Source organism: Falco punctatus (assembly GCF_963210335.1).
Source record: "Falco punctatus genome assembly, chromosome: 2".
In the NCBI taxonomy this organism is placed as follows: domain Eukaryota; kingdom Metazoa; phylum Chordata; class Aves; order Falconiformes; family Falconidae; genus Falco; species Falco punctatus.
Window position 1 is genome coordinate 26,185,266 of NC_137581.1, and position 19,035 is coordinate 26,204,300.

General features: G+C 34.5%; 1 protein-coding gene across 3 annotated transcripts in view; it reads left to right on the forward strand.

The window, feature by feature from the left end:
• Positions 1-19,035, forward strand: part of NBEA (neurobeachin) — a 534,050-nt gene that overhangs the window by 133,357 nt on the left and 381,658 nt on the right. For all 3 annotated transcript variants that reach the window (XM_080377534.1, XM_080377536.1, XM_080377535.1), the window contains exons 6-8: positions 3,872-3,998; positions 11,682-11,801; positions 18,066-18,212. In XM_080377534.1, the coding sequence (XP_080233660.1) occupies positions 3,872-3,998; positions 11,682-11,801; positions 18,066-18,212 (394 nt within the window). The remainder of the gene's footprint in view (positions 1-3,871; positions 3,999-11,681; positions 11,802-18,065; positions 18,213-19,035) is intronic.

Genomic DNA, 19,035 nt, shown 5'->3' on the forward strand with positions numbered 1-19,035 from the left:
ATTAGAGGGTGAACTGAGGCTGAATTATCATAATTGTTGCTTTTTGTCCTTAAAACATCCAAGTGCTTCCACAGTCATTTAATTGCAGAATGGCTAAAACTTCTGAAAGAGTGTTCTAAATCTTCTTTTTACTGATGTAGGGACAAGGTAAACAAACAAACAAACAAAAAAGCCACAAAGCCAAGCTGTCTAGACTTTTCAGTCCTTCTCTAGAGCTAATAATAATAGAGATAATGCAGAACAGTTGGAAAAGCACATAATGGAATTTCAAAGTTAGTAGAAAAGAATCCTTGGGTTTGTTTTTTCTTTAGGAAAGAATGAATTAATATCTTCTCAAACTAAGTGCTATGTTCATATGTTAAATTGCTTGTAAAATCCTAAGCTAAAGAAACTGGAATCACTGAACTGTTTCACTAGTGGATGGAAGAACGCTTACCTGCTATTCAAGTGCAATAACATCCAGTAGCTGCTTTGAGAAACTGTCTGTAATGAAACATAACTATAAGGGTTTTATGAACAATCTGTGGTAAAATTGTATACCAGCTGCTATGGGAGGTAGTTAAAGGCTCATAAACCCATATGGCTGTTAGACAGTACTGCTCTTGTTGTCTCTGTGCATTTCATCTTTGAATGTGGCAAGTTCTACATGTGTAGGTAATTGGTAAGAGGATTTCGGTGCAGTATCCTAGAGACCAGTCCTAGCCTACTTTACCTTTGGCAAGAAATAAAATGTGAAGATTAACATAATTTGTATGTTATAATGTTAAGGCAGAGAACATATTTCAATTCTGTTTCTCGACTACTGTTGTACTAAAATGCTAATTCATTTGGGGGAAAAAAAAGTAAAATCTTGGCCAATGTTCATGTTTAGAAAATCATACATTTTATTCCAGGATGAAGAGTCCTGCTAAGAAATGAGCTATTTTTTAATTATTTCATTGCTTTCTTGTCTTCATGTGATGAACATGTAAAGACAATTGAGTGTTTTAAAATTTCAAGAGCAGTCCGGTTTGCCATAATGCTGACAAAATCAGCCCAGTAACTGGGGCAGTTAGGAAAGGGAGAAATTTTAAAGGTGTAGACATTTCTTCCGGAGGGATTCTTTTTGTTGGTTTTTTTGTTGTTGTTGTTTTTACAGTGTTCTCAGAGTATAACAAAATGTTTACTAGCTCCTGTTCAGAGTAGTAGGATGCATTCTACACAATTTTAATAATGTTTTATCAGGGAAAAACATGATGGTATTTTCAATGATTGGATGTTGGTAATTTAAAAAAAATATATATTTGGCATCTATAATCAGATAATACTACACCGTACGTCAGACTGTAGTGGATCTGTGCAATTTTTTCTATATCCTTCAGAATTGGGTTCTGTTAGCCAGAACCATTTTAGCTTGTAGGGATGACTTAAGTTGCTGAGAAACAAATTTGGCATTGTGAGAGTTGCAACTACCTCGTGAAAAGTTCTTTGAATGGCATAAAGCCCCAAGGAGGTGACTCGAAGTGTCAGGGTAGCCCACAACACATTCAGTTGTTCTTACTGTAAAAGCTGTATTTTAAGGTATTTAACCTTCATTTTATTGTACAGAATTCAGTACTGTGGTCATGCAGGTTGTGTATATGGGTAACACAGGTTGCATACGTACATGAGTAATATTCTCCCATGAGGCTGTTCGCTGTTCCTTTAGTTGTGGGGTGTAGCTGCCTATGGGGTGGTTGTGGAAGCCAGATCATTGAAATGATCCGTGTCTCCAAAAGACACAAGAGAATGGTGGTGGTACTGTCTTCACTGTTCAGGTCGGTGGTGATGGGCAGTATGTAATTTTTCTTCTTCATTCTTAGATTATATCTTAGGTTTATTTAGAAGAATTTTTAGGCTTATTAAAAATAGTGCCCTTGTTTTGCAAGGAGGGTTGTGTGAAAGCCTGTACAAAGGGCTGTGGCAGGGAATAATGCTCCTTTCCAGTGCAGCAGCTTGAAGGGAGAGAGAATTTTGTACTATGCATTGAGGCAGATAGAAGTATGAAGAAACCCCAACCTGGATTTGGGAAAATAAAGCTTCTGCAGCACCTTAACAAGTTGCTAAAGGGAAAGAGCAAACCAAAGCATGCCTCAAAGCTAACAGAACCACCCTGATGATATGAGACCATTGGGCATCGTATGCTGCAACTCATAAGATGACTGAAATCAAGACTGGAAGTAGGGACCTCTGTGCAAGGACACAGTAGGGTGGAGAAGAGTTGTCTATAGGTGTTATTACTTCTGTTTAGACTGATCACTGTTTTTCACACTTAATAGAAGTATTCTAATTAATTATAACAAAAGTGGCTTTCCAGAATTTGAGAATTGGAATGTCTCTTTTTGACCTCAAAAACTTTCCTCAGAGAACATCTAAGCTCAGGATCACACCACCTATATTTTAAGGCATTCATTTTTTTCAGAACATCATGGTTTATCAGCTATATTTTTGACAGTGAGGAAAAACGAAAATCTGATTCTGTCCTTCAGTAATATATGCATACACATTTAACTGTAAGTTTCTGAAGATGGAACTAGGTCTATAACTATGCAATTTTTCTGCATATTAAAATCAAGAATGTATTTGTGTAGTAGGGTAAGTGAAAATTTCAGCAGCTATTAAGATGAAATCTAAGGTTAGTATTTGCTCGTACCTTTCACCTCTTAATGTTACTATGACAAACCTGGTAAAAGTGTTTAATGAAAATATTACAACAATCAAACCAGTTAAAATATCATTATTGTAATAATGTAATGTAATAATTGTAATACTATCAAATAGTTTTATACATCACCTACATTAAGAAAATGAGAAATTATGAATTAGTGGGCTACAGGAGTATATACAAATGTTCAAAATTAGTAGTGTCTTTTTTCTTATACTTACAAAGCTTCATTTTACAATTTATGGATGAAGTTCACTATGTAGACCTTGTATTTCAGCCATTGATTATTTTTATAAACTGATTGGTAATGAGTTTAAAAAAAAAAAGGCTAAAAGCTTTATGAAGTGTACCCTATATTAATGATAGCAGAGTTCTCTTTATTGTACTTGACTTTTCAGAAAGGAGTAAGTGACATAGCTGTAAATACGGATTTACCTTTTCAAAAATGCTCTGTGTAATGCCACTCATGAATTTCCACCAGCTACCTTTGCAAAATGGTGTTTAAGAAGTCTAAAATTTCTCTTTAAAATGCTTTTGATTTCATATACAAGTAGAGAAATGTATGAGCTTTCTGCATTATCTGTCTTCATGGTGTTTGTTACAAAAAAGCTAGAAACTCTTATTAAATGTATTTTGTTAAAGCTGTAGTTCTTTATCAATTTGGCAAATGAAAATAGATCCACAACTCAGTTGATTAAAATGTCGTAGTTCATTGGCCTAACTAAATCATAAGTCTGGAAAAGGAAATAATTGTTGTGCTTAGTAATTGCCTTGAATCCAAATTTTTATGTTATACCAGCTGCATTGTTCTCCAAACCCCATAGAATTGCAAGGCACCTCAAATTTCTTCTGTGATGTTTTTTTCTTTACAACATAAATCAGATGTGTTATTTTAAATGATGATGAATTAGGAAACTGAGGGAGATGCCTGATAGATAAAATATTTACCATCTTGTATTTTTGTAAAGGAAAACAGAAAGTACAGAGTGTTAGGATGTAACCTGGAATCAAGTAAGTGAAGAAGGTTAGTAGCTCCCCCCAAAGAAGTGGTGGGGGGAGAAGATATAAAGGAAATTAAGTTCACTGTTCCAGGTTTCTTTCTCATAGCAATTTAAAGTAATATTTTGATCTTTTTATTATAGAATAATTCCCTTTTTTCAAATTTCATTAGTGATTCTTTCTTTTCAGTTTCCGCACTAGCAAAGGTGTTGGGTATTCTGCTCATTTTGTTGGCAACTGCTTAATAGTTACATCATTGAAGTCAAAAGGCAAAGGTTTCCAGCACTGTGTGAAGTATGACTTTCAGCCACGCAAGGTAAGCAAAGTGGTATTTACAATAAAGAATAACCTTGAAAATGTGACAGAGTGCTTCTGGGAAGAAGGGTTAAATTCCCATTAGTACCACAATGTTACTAATAATTTCTTATTTGTAAGTAGCTTCTCTGATGGTCATGCAAAGTTTTATGTCAGTTACAGACCAGAATCAATTCAAGAAAAATGTAATAACTTATAAGGTAACAATTCTATAAAGTCAACTTGTTTGAAAATACTGCTTCATTAGCTTCAGATAGAGAAGAACTTAAGTATTTATGAAATGGTTATATTTTATTTTTGACCGGTTGTCCTTCTATTTCTAAACTTTCTGCGCATGGTAACTTTGGTACCAATGTCTGGAACAATTTTGCTGGCAACGCTAGAGTTTCATTATCTGTTACTGGGGGATATGAGGCTCTGAACTTTTTTCAGTTTCAGTGGTGTTTGGGGATTTCTCATTTTTCATAGTAAATCTTGATTATTTCTCTAGATCATGTTAGTGTTCATTTGTACTGTATGCCAATTAGTCCTAGGAGAATGATGATTCTACTGGCTTCAGTGTTTCAGTTAGTTGACCGAAGCATTGACTTTTCTGTCCAGTGAGCATTATGTGTTTGTCGCTGATAGCAGCCTTGTATATATTTTGCTGTGAGGCTTATTTCATTTTTTTATGGCCTTAGAATCTGTATATTGAATGTCAGTGCTTGTTTGATTTTGAGAAGCCAGTCTCTTGGGAAGGAAATGCTATCATTCAATCATCAGCTTTATGTTCTACTATTTTTCTTGTTACACATTTGTGATTCAAAATCACTGATTCTAATTCTGCCATGTAGCTTTGAGGTAATTTGTGGGTTTTTTAAAAGATACTGAGGTCTTTTTCTAGCATATTACTCAGGGATGTGCAAAGTCTTATAAACACATATCTGAGGAGTGTTGAAATGAAAAATTCTGGTTTGCAAATTTTATTTAATTTGAGAGCCAGAAAAGAGTTTTCATGACAGGTCAGGTTTTCAAAACAGCACATCTGATGCTACTGATAAACACTTAACCTAGTAACAAATGGAATTGGTAGCTTTTGAATTATGTTATTGATAACTAGCTTTTGGGATCTAGCTAATAATTTCTTTACTTGTAGATGAAGGAGCAGCCTTTCATATTTTAGCAAGATATTCTTTTCATAATTTTTATTACGAATTACTAGTTTGCTTCATGCCATCCCTGGAAAACATTAGCTTTTTCTATTCCACTTCAAATAGTTAATTCTGAAATACTAGTGCATTATACAATAGATATTATACACCATATAGTACATCTCATTATATGAATATCAGTTTCAAATCCTGATCTGCTGAAGTATGCCCAAATATAACTCCCATGCCAGTGTTATATTTCTCAAAGATTGTGCTTCATACGCTTTGGGTCGTATGTCAGCTTTAGAAAGCATTTGAAATAAATCTTCTAGAATATATTTGCAAGTGGTTTCACATGATATATTTTGTTCATTGTGACTTGTGTGTATGTATATGTGGGAAGGTACATAAAGCATAATGGGGGAAACCTGTTAAATATATCTCTTGGCTCTAACAAGTCAAAATATATCCTGTATAACATGTAGATTGATTTTCTTCGTGTTATTTAGGTATTACATTGGTTCCACTGTGCAAGCATTGAATGTGTAGATAGATATTCAAAAAATGTGTATCCATTTACAAAGCAGCTTACTGTCCAAATGCTAACTGGAGAACTGTAATTTTTGTCATCAGATACACTATTTATTAGCCATTTGCTTATAGACATAGGCACTTTGCCAGAAACTTCATCCTCATTAAACTTCTCAATAATGTTGTTTTAAAATATTTATTGACTCACAATAAAATTATATATTCAAACCACCTGGTCAAAAGCTTTATGTAGGCAGTTCAGAATGATACTATGTTCATGTGAAGATCTTTCCACTGTTAACTGTGTCATATGACACCATTCACAGAATAATATGTAATCTTAATTTAAAACTTTGAGATGTGTTAAGTGGTTATTTTATGTTTTAATTAGTTTATTTTAACAACATTATAAAAGTAAGTATTTATGAAAATACATGGAGAAATTTGGTTATCATATCCCCAAACAGAAAATGAGGCTGTAGTATAATAGACTGACCTATCAACAGAGCTAAACTAGCTTTGGCGGTGTTGTATTTAACATGTCTATACTGCTTTCTGGGACTCCAAAATGAAATTTTTGTGTGTTAGTAACTGCCAGTAATTTTCACACATAGCCTCAGCATCAGTCCTTGTAGGAGTATGAACAGGAAAGCACTGCAGTCAAGAGCAAACAGCTTTTTTGGGATGTTTCTGATCCTGAACACCTTTACTAATTGTAGTACAGACTGAAATAAGTTCCACATTTTGGGAATACTTAAGAGTGTGATGCCCCATCTCTCTAATTATACGGTGCTACAGAGCAAGAATATGACTTAACTCAGCAGTGGGTGATTAAGCTTGAAAGATTTCAGCGGTATAAAAAATGGGCAGGCTGTTATCTGAAGTGTGTTTGAGTACTGCCTAAGGAAGCTCTTGTTATAGCAGAGAGGCATGGGCTTGGTGCAGTTTGGAAAGAATTATGTAGGGAAGAGACTGTAAGATGAGTTTAAAAGAAGATTGTGTTACTGACTTTGAAAATTAAAAAAAAAAAGGGGGAAAATTTTTCAATTTCAATAAAAACTGAAGAAAATATGTGTGTGAACTTATACAGCTTGGTTTGGTTCATTCTGTAGTACTGAAGTCCTGAAAACAGTGTCTTCAGATACAGGATAGGGCAGAAAGCAACAAAGTGCCTGTACATCAGCAAAAAACATTCCCATAAATGAAACAAAGGTAATAGGAAATTGCGACATACATATATGCTTGCTTCTGTGTATCTACAAAAATAAAACTGGAATATCTATTTTAAATGAGGTTATTGACATAGTAGAAGTATCAGAAGCTTTTCAAGTCAAGTTGACTTGACCATCAGTGGGCACTCATTTCAAATTGTAGTTACAAATGACAGCGGGGCAGCCTTGCAAGTCGACTGATGCCCTGTATTAAATAAAGACTTAGCCTAATCAGATAAGTTCATCGTAACAATAAATAGCAAGAGTTCCTGTGCCCTGAAAATCAGTAACTAAGTAGGAAAACCATACTATTCAGATCAAATTGTTAGCCACATGATAAGCATGGTTATAGCATCTGTGATGAACTGGGGAAGATCAGGAAGCATGCTAACATAAAGAAGCTTACATTACTTTGCTATGAACTGGGTGGCATTGTACTAAGACAAGAGTTCAAACTTTTAAATACCAGAAGCATTTCGATTTGTTTCTTTTTGAATCTTTTAGAGAGCTCAAACATTGGCCCTTGCTTGACTTTGAATTGAAAAACAGAGAATATGCTTGGATATACAGGATTTTGCTATTTTTATTTTTAAATTAAACTTCCTTTACTTCTTAAAACAAACAAAAAGAAAGATAAGCAGTTAAAACATCGTCTTTGGTAGTGCTAGAGAAATGGCTTAAATGCAAAGATATAAAAGGCTAAAAGCAAATACACCATTAATCCAAAAAATCCAATAGAAAGTTTAAAAGCTCCTCACAATGCACCTGAGCACAGATAAATAGCAAATTCGAGACACTGTCAGTAAAAAGAAGATATTCAGAAAGTGGAAGTTGTTTCAAAATGAAGAATGCTTTGAAAAGTATAAGTTATAGCAAATTATATATAAAATGATAAGACAGTTCAATTTTTTTTTCCCAGTCCATACGGGCAATTAGATGACTAAGGCTTAATAGGAACCCTTGATGAATATGGTGTCATAACAAAAAAGTTAAATCAATTAATTGCATCATTGTTTACTACAAGACAATTCAATGGCGAGGAATCAAAGGAAGTGTCTCAAATTGAGGTGTCAGTAGAAGAGGTAGAGAAATCAACATAAGAGGTAGTAATCAGTTACCAGGACCTTACAGTAGGCACCCCCAAGTTCCAAAGAAATTTGAATATGAAATTTGCCAAACTTTTAATTGTGGTATATCATCTATTTTGTCAAACAAAAGGGTGATGGAAAATTATACAAATTTTAGAAAAAGGCTTTGCTAATATTTAGATTCATATATTATCATGACTTATTCATTAACCATCAAAATGGTGTAGAAGCTAGAGAAATAGAAAGGAAGAATTAGAAAACACATTGATAAACATATCAGGGACAAAACAATGCAATATTGCACTGGCAGTCTTGTACCCTACTTCTGTTGAATTATTGGAAGGATTTTTACCCTGCATAAGAACAAGTTTGTGAGCCAGTTGATACATGCTATGTGGATTCCCCAAGGACTTTAGCCATTATACTCCCCTGAAAGCCTTAAAGAAATCATGTGATAAGAGAATTTCTATTTGTTAAAATACATGGATGGAAGGATATGAATCAAGTGAGCAAGTAGGAATCTCAGAAGGACCTTTATTTTCCTATTGGTAAGAATGCATTATAGGCTTCTTGGTGGAGTTTGTCATTCAGTATGTGAGGAATTAGCTTTGAAAACCTATGTTACTTTATCTAGATTGATACTAGTGACAAATATGACACAAATAGTAAATATTTTTTAATACTTCAGTACTTCCCTGGCTAAAAAGAAGTTAAAGTTTAAGATGTAAATTGAGTTAATTCAAGTCCAGGAGGCAAAAGAGCAATTTTTTTACTGGATTAGTTACAATAATGATCTGGGATAGACTGCGCATGGGCATGTGTATGTGCACGTGCGTTCAGGTAAAGAAAAGCTCAATGTTTTTTGTAGAGCTTGCCTTGTGGGTCAGAGTAGCAGACAGAGGTAGTGCTCTGACAGTAGTGATGCTAAAGGTTTAGAAAAGTTGTGTGGAAGGAGATTTGGACTAGAAGCTGCATGCAGGGTGGGGGGCGAGGGGGAGATTATCAAAAGTAGATCATATCATCTTCCTGAAGTTTGACATGGACAACAAAACTCTCCCAAGACTGCATTGCTTATTTTAGTTCCTTATAGGCTCTGTAGGCAGTGTTTCAACAAAAGTAATGAACTATTTATTTCCGGATGAATGAGTCATCTGTGAAGCTTAAGCTACACAGAGGGACAGTCTTACAAACTGGTATGTTGTCAGAAATTCTCTTAAAACATTGTAAAAAAAAAAAATCACAAATAGAAGATAAATGGATAAAACTTGGGGCTTATGCTTGTCAGCTGATTTCTCCTACGGAAGTATCAGAAATGGAAATGTGAATAAATAGTTAGAAAAGGTACAACTCTGAATAGTGCTATTGCAAAGAACGCCTGCTGTTACGATGAAAGAATGTAAAATTGTCATCACTTAGTGGAGATTATTGGTAAATTAACCTTTGAAGGAAAGAGGACAAGGGGATTTTTCTTCTAAGAGGTTTATGTTAGGTGGTGTAGAAGCTTTGAAAAAGAAGTGTTGATGAAAACAGAGTTCTAGTCATGCGGTTTGCACTTAGTTTCTGATTAGCATAGTCACCAGTTAAGCTTCTAGACTTCGAGTTATGAATATTTTGTTGAATTTATGGTGGGTGTTCCTTTCTGAAATAGAATCTGCCTACAAAATGGGGAAAACATTTGCTTGTTCAGTTGTGGGTTTGATTTTTTATTATTTTGGGGGCGATGGAGGGGTGGGGGTGTATAATGACCTAAAAAAATACTTTGTTCATGGTTCTTAAAAACAAAAACACAGACTGACCACATGTGACTTCAGAACCCAAAGCTGTAGCAGCACATCCTTAATCTAGTATTGCCCAGTAAATCTGTTTACCTTTATATGCAAGAAGTGAGATACTTCAGTGCTGCTGTTATGATTAGTAGGGTTTTTTCATCCTTCTGTTAACTGTAGGTTTTAAGGAGGGATAACCGAAGACTTATTTTTAAAGACCTGGAAACAGATATGGAAAAATATGTGTATTCTAGTATGTATATACAGATACTACAGATTTATAATAGAATATAACTCAATTCAAGGACTACTGCAACAATTATTGTCAAAATATATTTTGCTGCATGCTTTTCTTATTTTTAATTCTGTGCTCTGATTTCAAAATCATCACGTGAAAACTTTATGCTTTTAATTTCTCTGATACAGAGAGGAAGATTTTTCTATTAGTAGGCTCTGTATCTACTTACCCCTGCTCAGGGAGAGATACACCAAGTGACTTTGTTAAAATAATGCTCCAAGAGATGCAAAAGTTTTCAGCTTTGAAAAAAAGAGACTTAGCTGAACATAGAAAACAAAAGAAATGAAACAGATACCAAGAAAAGGAAGACAAGTAAATTGTAAATTACTGTTCCAAATTATTAGAATATGAACTGGTGTTTTCAAAATGGATGAGCTGACTTTTTCACAGAATCAATGAGGTTGGAAAGGGATGTTTTCAGACAGTCTGCTGTCACTCCCTGTTCCAAGGCCCACCTAGATGAGATTGCTCTGGACATTGTCTGGTCAGGTTTTGAGTATCTCTAAGCAAGGAGACTCAACAGCTTCTCTGAGCAACCTGTGCTAGTCTTTGACTATCCTTACTGCTTACTACCACCTTCATACATACATTTAAATGAGGTTTCCTGTATTTCAGTTTGTGCCCATTGCCTCGTGTCCTTTCACCGGATACAGAAGTCTCTGGCTCAGTCTGCTTTATCCCCTGCCCATCAAGTATTTATACACATGGATAAGATCCCGCTGAGCCTTCTGTTCTCCAGGCTAAACAGACCCATATCTCAGCCTCTCCTCATGTATCAGAGGCTTCAGTCACTTAATAATCTTTGTGGCCCTTTCTGGACTTTCTCCAATATGCCCATTTTTGTCTGGTTTGTAAATATTTTGAAATAATACAGACACCCATTACAGTTAAGCATGAGCTGATTTGCAGACTTCACAGATTAAATTTCCATTCCTAGTCTGAGATGAGTTTAAAGGTTTGGTTTTAAAGGGAACTTAAGGTCTTCTTCTTGAACTCTGACATAATGTTTCCTGTTGAACAGATTATTTCAAAGATCACCATAGCTGTACTAGGGAGCATTTTACTGTGGTACTTTCTGTGTTTGATTATGTAATGCATTTTTAATGGTATGACAGTTGTCCAAAAATTGGTGAAATGGTAAAGAACAGAGGAAGAAAATTGCATGAAGCAGTCCAGGATGGTGTCTTAAACTGGACTGTAAAATTTGCTGCTGTGAAATTTTTCCTTTTATTTAAAAATTTCTGTCAGAGAGCTATGATGAAAAGGCAGAGATATGTGATATGAATTTTTTAAGGTAGGTGCACATAGAACTGTATTTCCCATCAGAACTCAGTTGTATTTTTTGTTACAGCCTGTAGTGTTTAAATTAAATTACACTTTCAGGAATGGAAGTGTAATCAAGTTTTTAATTGTATGTATGCATTTTTGGCTCTAATCCCATAAAGGAAAGCAGGTAGATTTATTATTACATTTAGGCATGTTTCCACTGACTGAACTTGAAGTTTCACTGACTTGACTTTTAATATTAAGAGTTTGCAAAAATTCATCTGTTTGTATAAATTTACAAGACTAGTTACTTATTTTTAATGCTATTCATTAACTTCATGTCTGATAGCACAAAAAAACTGCCACTGTATACTGATTTTTCATGTCTTTCCAGTGGTACATGATAAGCATCGTACACATCTATAATCGATGGAGAAACAGTGAAATACGATGTTACGTGAATGGTCAGCTGGTATCCTATGGTGACATGGCCTGGCATGTTAACACAAACGATGTAAGACTTTATTTTTCTTCCATTTTCATAGCTTTTCATTTTAAGGTAAATTGAAAAAGAAAAAATGTACTATGTTTTCTCTAGGTCTTTTCAAATTTTGTATCTTTTTTTAACTTTCTCCTTTATCTTCCTTAGTTATGTATTTAATAAAATGTATATTATTGGTTCTATATATCACACATATTTTTAGAATACTTGGGATTTTTTTTGCCTGTATTTTGCATAGCTATTTTAATTAAATTTTCAGAGATTTTGTTTGGAGAGACTATTATAGCTAATCTTTTTAATATGTGATACTGTATAGAGAACACTGATAACAATGGATTAATACTTAGCTTTTTCTACAGGAAAATGTGTTAAGAGTTACAGATTTTACAGATTTAGCTTGAGAAAAGTCCTTAAGAAAAACTGATTAATTCTGCTAAATTACTATGCATACTGCCAACGTATACAAATGTACTCATTTTTGTATCACGTTAAGTTCTGTGCTGGATTCAACAGAAGTTATTTGTTAATGGTTAAAAGATTTCTATGCTTTTTGTGTTATTGAACGTTAAATTTTAAATAGTTTTTTTTAATTGCAGTAAAACTGAATAGCCTGAGCTATGTTCACAGTCATATTATTTTAATCACTGTATATATTTAGTAAGAGATCATTTCTTCTATGCAGAGTTTACAGTTTTAAACTAACAGGATAGCAAGACAAAAAGTAAAAGCTAGAAAACAGAAGGGTGGAGAAGTGTCAAGGTATTTACAGTATTAAGCGAAGTCTGAAATCTTGCATCTGTCTCCCAGTAACAAGCATATTTTGCCTTTTATTGTTTGACTTGGCAATAGTAAAATGCTGTGCTAAGTGTTAAGGTATTTATATTAAATTAATATTGTTAGCAAGTATAAATTAACTGCTACAAGATTTCATACCTGAAATACTAAGCAATTTTCTTGGGTAGTAAACATTTACAGAGAGGTGTCCTCCCTTATCGGCTATCCAAACCAGTTAAAAGATACTGAGAGACGTACTGTTGCATAGCGTTAGTTGGCCCAGAGCAAAGACACAGCAATCTTGCATCTGCTTGTCCCACAGGCAGAAACCAGTCATTTTTACTTGGAGAAGATTACGTGTATACCTGTAAATACACCTGTGTCTCTTAATTGGACTGAGTTCAACAATTTTTTAGAGGAAATGCATCCTTTTTGTATTTTTTATATTAAAATTATATTTAAGTTCTTTTAATGAATTCTATATAAGTTTCTTTTTTGTTGTTTTTTCGGCTCTCCTTTTGTACCTTCTGCTTTGGAAGGTTTGAGAATCTACACCTAATGATGCAGAAATAGGCACTCTTTCTGGCCCAAAGTTTTAGATGGGGAAATGATTCTCTTGTGCTTTGCCTTCAGCTAAAGCTGTGTGAGAAGTTCAGAGATGCTTGATTCATCAGCTTGCTACATTTTTGTTATTTCTTATTTATAATATAACTCTCGTTTTTTTCTGACTGCCTGTGTAGGATAAGGAAGCTCTTTTCTACTTAAGGAAATTAACTGTCTTTTGCTAAATTCTAGAGGCAAAATTGGATTTGAAAGGGAGAGTTTAAATATTACATGGAGGGTTCTGCTTGCCAAAGCTTCTGATCATCATTTTTTGATTTCTTGGTAGCATTTCTACTTACAGGAAAAGGCAAGCCTTTCAGCTTTTACAGACCGTGGTTTCTCCTTGGTAATATAAACATTTTGGTGATAGGTGAGAATTTGATGATTGAAAAGCCAGTGGACGTCTCAAAGGATCTGGGCTGAGTTACTAGTTACATGTTGTGGGGATCTGTAATCCTTAAGGATAAATGCTTAGCAGGAAAAGCTGTTCCTTCTAATCTTATTTTCTTCACAGTATTCCTTTGTGCTTTCTCATGTAACAGAAATACAATCTTTTCTTAAGGTGGGATTAGTTTACTGAGCTTTAGACGTTTTGATGTCTTTTAAGTTTCTGCTAAAGTTTTACTTTGCTGGAGAATAGATTAAGTTATGAAAGACACTAGTTATCATTAGGTCTCTATTTTTTTAATAACAAAAACCTGTTATAGTAGAAGGAGGAAACAGAGAAGAAAGTAAGAGAAATTCAGGAAAGGTGTATGGGTGCAACTGTATAAAAGGCATGAAAAGGAAAATAGGAGGGGGGTGTATGGAGACTCCTTAGCACTATTACACATTAGCTAGGAAGAGAAGCTCTTGTTTTAACTATTAGAACTTTCTTGTTTCTTATAAAGATTGAGTTGTTAGAAGCATTCCCTTGAAAAGTCTTGAGAAATGATCTGGCTCTTTGTTAACTTCTGCCTTCATACTCTTCCATATATCCACTTGGACATAACTTCAGTCTCCTGCAAGATGACAAGAAAATGCCTTACCATAATACCTTTTGGGGAAAAGAAAAAACTACGCAAACGTGCTAATCATTCTTTCTTTACATCTTACATTGTGCATAACTATATCTGTAGATTATACTGACAGACATAGCAGTACAGGTTGCGAAAGATGATAATGGAAACTGAGAAAGGTGCAGGAGTTGCATGTTGTTAACTAAGTGCATTTACTCTTTTCAGTCTTTTTTTATACAAGAACATTGTGAGATAATTGAGATTCAGTGTTTAAAACAAATCTATGCTTTAAAAAAAATCAGTTAATCTTAAAGCTCAATAATGCAAATCTAATATTTTATTCATCTAAAATAATATTTATTCATGGTGCATTTTGTTCAGTGGTAGCTTTAACACAGTGAGCAACTGAAAAGTCTTGTCTTCATTATATATTTTTTTTTACAAGGATAGATTTTTTTATTGGTAGAGACTGAATTTATTTTTTTCACAGATTGATCTTTCATTACAATTATCTTATATTTTTATGACATTTTTTTTCAATGTCTGACATTCACCTCTTGTATCCAAACAAGCACTGAAGAATACCTCAGTCTACAATTTTTGTATGTACCCTGGAAGACACTGAAGTAAAGATGGTGATGACAAAAAGGGTGAAAGTTTAAAAATACGGGGTTTTAAAATTTTATTGTTTTGTTTTTTTCCTTTGTACTTCTTCTAATTCATTCTTATTTATACTCAGCCATGAAATCACTGGGTTCTTAACTATTTCTGTAATAGGAGCAGCAAGATACAGGATATAACATGAAGTAGTCATTAAGGCTTCACACCTGTATTCTTCACGTTGTAAGACAACAATGTGTGTTGTCCTAATAGACATTTTTCATCTAGGGATTTGCAAAATGTGTCATCTTTACAAAACTCTAAATCACTCAAACGTTGTTCAAAAAAAAATTTTTTTTTGGAGGGGACTTCCATGTATTAAATATTGCACAATGTTCAGCCTGAATGTTAGAGGTAAGATATGAGAGTGGGTGAAAAAGGGGAAGACACTGTAAATTTTTTTGTATAGCTGTTTCTATTGTGAATGTTGCTGATAGTTTCTATAGAGGTGGTTTTGGTTTTAACTTCATTGTTCCTATTTAATGAAATACAAAAATATAGCAATGCTGAGATTCATTGTGTGCTACATAAGATACAGTAGCTAGTGGTAAATAACTCATTGAGTTTATATTCCAAAGAGTAGATATAGCTAGAGATTATGGCAAAAAGATGACATGAAATGCATGACAGAGTACAACATAATCAAATGTGTGCAGTTGCTGGCTGGTCAGTAATCATGATCAGCTCTGTATGCCTATGGAGTTAATTATTTATAAGAGTTCAAATACACTTGGGGACAGAAGTTAAACTGGAAGAGTTTGGCTGTTAGGAATTCTCCCCAGTTATGGGAAGTAACATGAGAGAAAGCACAAAATGCCTCTTCAAGGTGTAGAATTTGGGGATACTGGGGTTTGGTGGAAGATTTTTGTTCAGATAGCTGAATGAAGATAGTTTTGATGATGTCCTGACATCTGTCAGCTTACATTTCTGTTGTAGGATAAGGAAACTAGAAGGACTGGAAAGCCAACAAGTTGATTCTATCAATAGCACTTGGGCTGCATTTGAAAAAAGGCCTATAAGCATCAAGAATATTAAGGATACAGTTATGTCCTTAAGTAACAAGCCCATAAGTTCCAAGAGTTTATTTTTTTATGTAAATAAAATAGGAGGATTTGGGCCAAGGCACTTAATGAAGCAGATCTATTAGTCATCTCATCTTAGGGTCATTAATGACATGTTACCAGGGATGTACAGAAATAGGCAGACTTGGATCTGTTGGTATCAGTCGGGTATAAAACTGTGGAAATGTGAGATAGTTGGAGGAAGAGCAAATGAGCTATGAGTATTAGGTGCTGATTTTAAAATAAATAAATAAATATATCAGGTCTACTGATTGGCATCTGGAGCAGAAGTGAATATAAATTACCAGAAGATCAGGAGTTAGCCCTCCCCTCCAATTAAAAATAATGGAAGCACTTAATCCAGAATGAAACACCAGAAAATGGGAAAGTATAATCTGGTAAGAATGAAAACAGACAGAACTGGTAATTACTACAGGCAAACAGACCTGGAATGTAATTATATGTAAAACTCAGATTCCATTGAAAACTATGATGCATGTTGTACAATTAATGTTATCTAGAAGAGGCCAGGAAAATACCCTTGTAATAGGCAGGAATGTAGATCTCGGAATTTGTTAAGTATAAACTAGGAAAAAGGGTGGCATCAGCATTCAGATTCCTCAAATAACCATAAAAAATGGCAATTGCTCAACATGAATTGACTTAACACTCTCTGACAGTAGTGGCGCAGGTGTCAATAAAGCCTTCAAGGCTAAGGAAGACTTTAATGAACTAACTGAAAACTGTTAGGAAGTTTCACCATTAGATTTACCAGTAGTCAGAGTGGTCTCATAGCCCTTCTTTTGCACTATGCATCCTGGGTAGGACTTTGTGAACCAACTTTGGTGTAGTTTTTTTTCAGAAATTTTTTAGGTTTGTCCAAAACAATTATTACAAGTTTAGCAATCCCAAGGGAAAAAAAATTCAAAGAGGTGTTTGGTCAAAAGGAGGATAAGTCGGAGATAAAATCCTGGATACCTGTTACCTCACCTCATTGCAAAGCTGGCCTCTAGATCTTTGACTTCCTCCTAACCCTGTAGACAGAGTCCCCTTTTCCTTGTTAATAGCTTATCCACCTCGATCCACTGCGGTGGCGTGTCACCATATTTGATTCCATTCTCCAGACTACAGAAGTTTTTCTTAGGGTGAAACTCAGCAACAGCCAAGCAGGATGAAAAAGCAGGCTTCCTAATGCTGATTCTACTGGTTTGCTGATTCAGCTCAAAAAGTGAGGCCTGATCCTTGTTTCTGTTAAATAAAGTACATGTGACTCAAGGAAGCTAAGGGACTAGCCTTGCAAAGATCCTTATGCTTTCTGTTGTTCTCCTCTTGTGCTGTGTCTTTTTCCAGTTCCCCAGATCTTTATTCTAGACAGTTAAATTCTAAGCTTTGCTTCATCTCAAAGCCTCTTTTTCTGGAAGCACCAGAATAACTTCACGTAATTCTTGCAAAATAAATTTAAATTGGAAAAAAACCCCAAAAGCCACAAAAAAAACCCCACTTCAAATCTGAAATAATAAGAAATGGACAGATGGAAAACTGCAGAAGGTCTTTGTTCAGAGGGGTAGTTGTTGGAAGGAAGAATGGAAAATAATTCTTGTGACCGTGGAAGAAGACAGAAGAGGAGTTTAAGGTCAAACCAAATCATCATAGGCTGCAGTCACGAAGGAAGACTGCACCAGTTGCAAACTACAAAAATTCATATTTGGTGTTTTTTCTGCTAGAGATGTTTAGCTCTGTTAGCAGAACAGTGAAAGAAGAGTGCATTTCAGTACATGTTCTTATGTGTTAGCAGTAAGAGTTCTGATTATTATTACAAGGAACTTGGAATAATAATTACAAGGACTTTCCTATTTCCTAGAAAGCGGTAGGGAAGGTTATTTGGTACTTGAATGTGCTGTTGTAGTTTTCTCTGTTTTATGTTGAACAATTAATAAAAATCAAATCCTAGTAGCCAGTCAACAGCATTGTAATACTGACCCATAAAACAATTAACTCTACGCTATTCAAGTTGAAGTTCTTCACTACAGGGAATCAGGTACTGAAGTAATAAATGATTGATTTATTTTCTTTACTAGAGACTGCCTTAGGTTTTTTGCTTCAGTAACTGTACACAAATGTTATTTCATTGTATAGTTTGTATGACCAGACTTTATTAACATTGCCTCTTCCTGATACAGAGCTATGACAAATGTTTTCTTGGCTCTTCGGAGACTGCTGATGCTAATAGAGTGTTCTGCGGCCAGCTTGGAGCAGTATATGTATTCACTGAAGCACTCAACCCAGCACAGATTTTTGCAATACATCAGTTAGGACCTGGATACAAGGTAACAAAGAATCATAAAAAAATTAAAGCTATGAAAGGAAAATAATTTGATAGATGTAGTTGAAAGATATATATGCATGTAAATATTCCTCCTAGGTTCACCCAGAGCTATGTGATTTGTTTTCAGCAAAAGAAGACTGTTTCTTCAAGTATCCTAACTAACCTTAATTTCCATGAGCTTTTTGAAAGATGCAAGTTGTTTCTTTAAAGTGTAGCTGAAACATGTTTGTATGTGAATTTTTTTACTTTAGATCACAATCAGATTAGAACAATTTTGTAATTGGTGTACTGAATACCAGGGGAATAACTTTCTTCTCTCCTGTTTGTGTTTAAAACCTGAGTTAAGGCAGATTAACTTTCAGCAAGGCATAATAAACCAATTATTTTCAAATGCACAGGTTCAAATAGTTCTGCTGAAGTAAAAGAACTTTTTTACTCATGCTTTGCCAGTGACATTTAGGGGACAGATTGGATAAATTAATGGTGCATGCATAAACTTGCATCTCTAGTATGAATAATCCCTTATGAATTGGAATAGCTGTGTATAGCAGTATTTCATCACGAAAAACAACAGATACTTTGCAGAAGTCTGCAGAAACTGCCTAATGGAGAAGGCTTGAAAATGAATCTAATCCCAGTGAAACATATTGAATTTCTACTTTCAATTATTCCCAAATTTTCTTTTTCTGATTTGTGAAATTTGTGGTATCATCTGAAGTATATTTTCAGGGTTTTTTAGGATGTATTATATACTCTGAAAGCACAAAGGTTTTAAAAGCAAGTAAAAATCAGCATTTAGATTCTAATACTATTAATTTGATGTG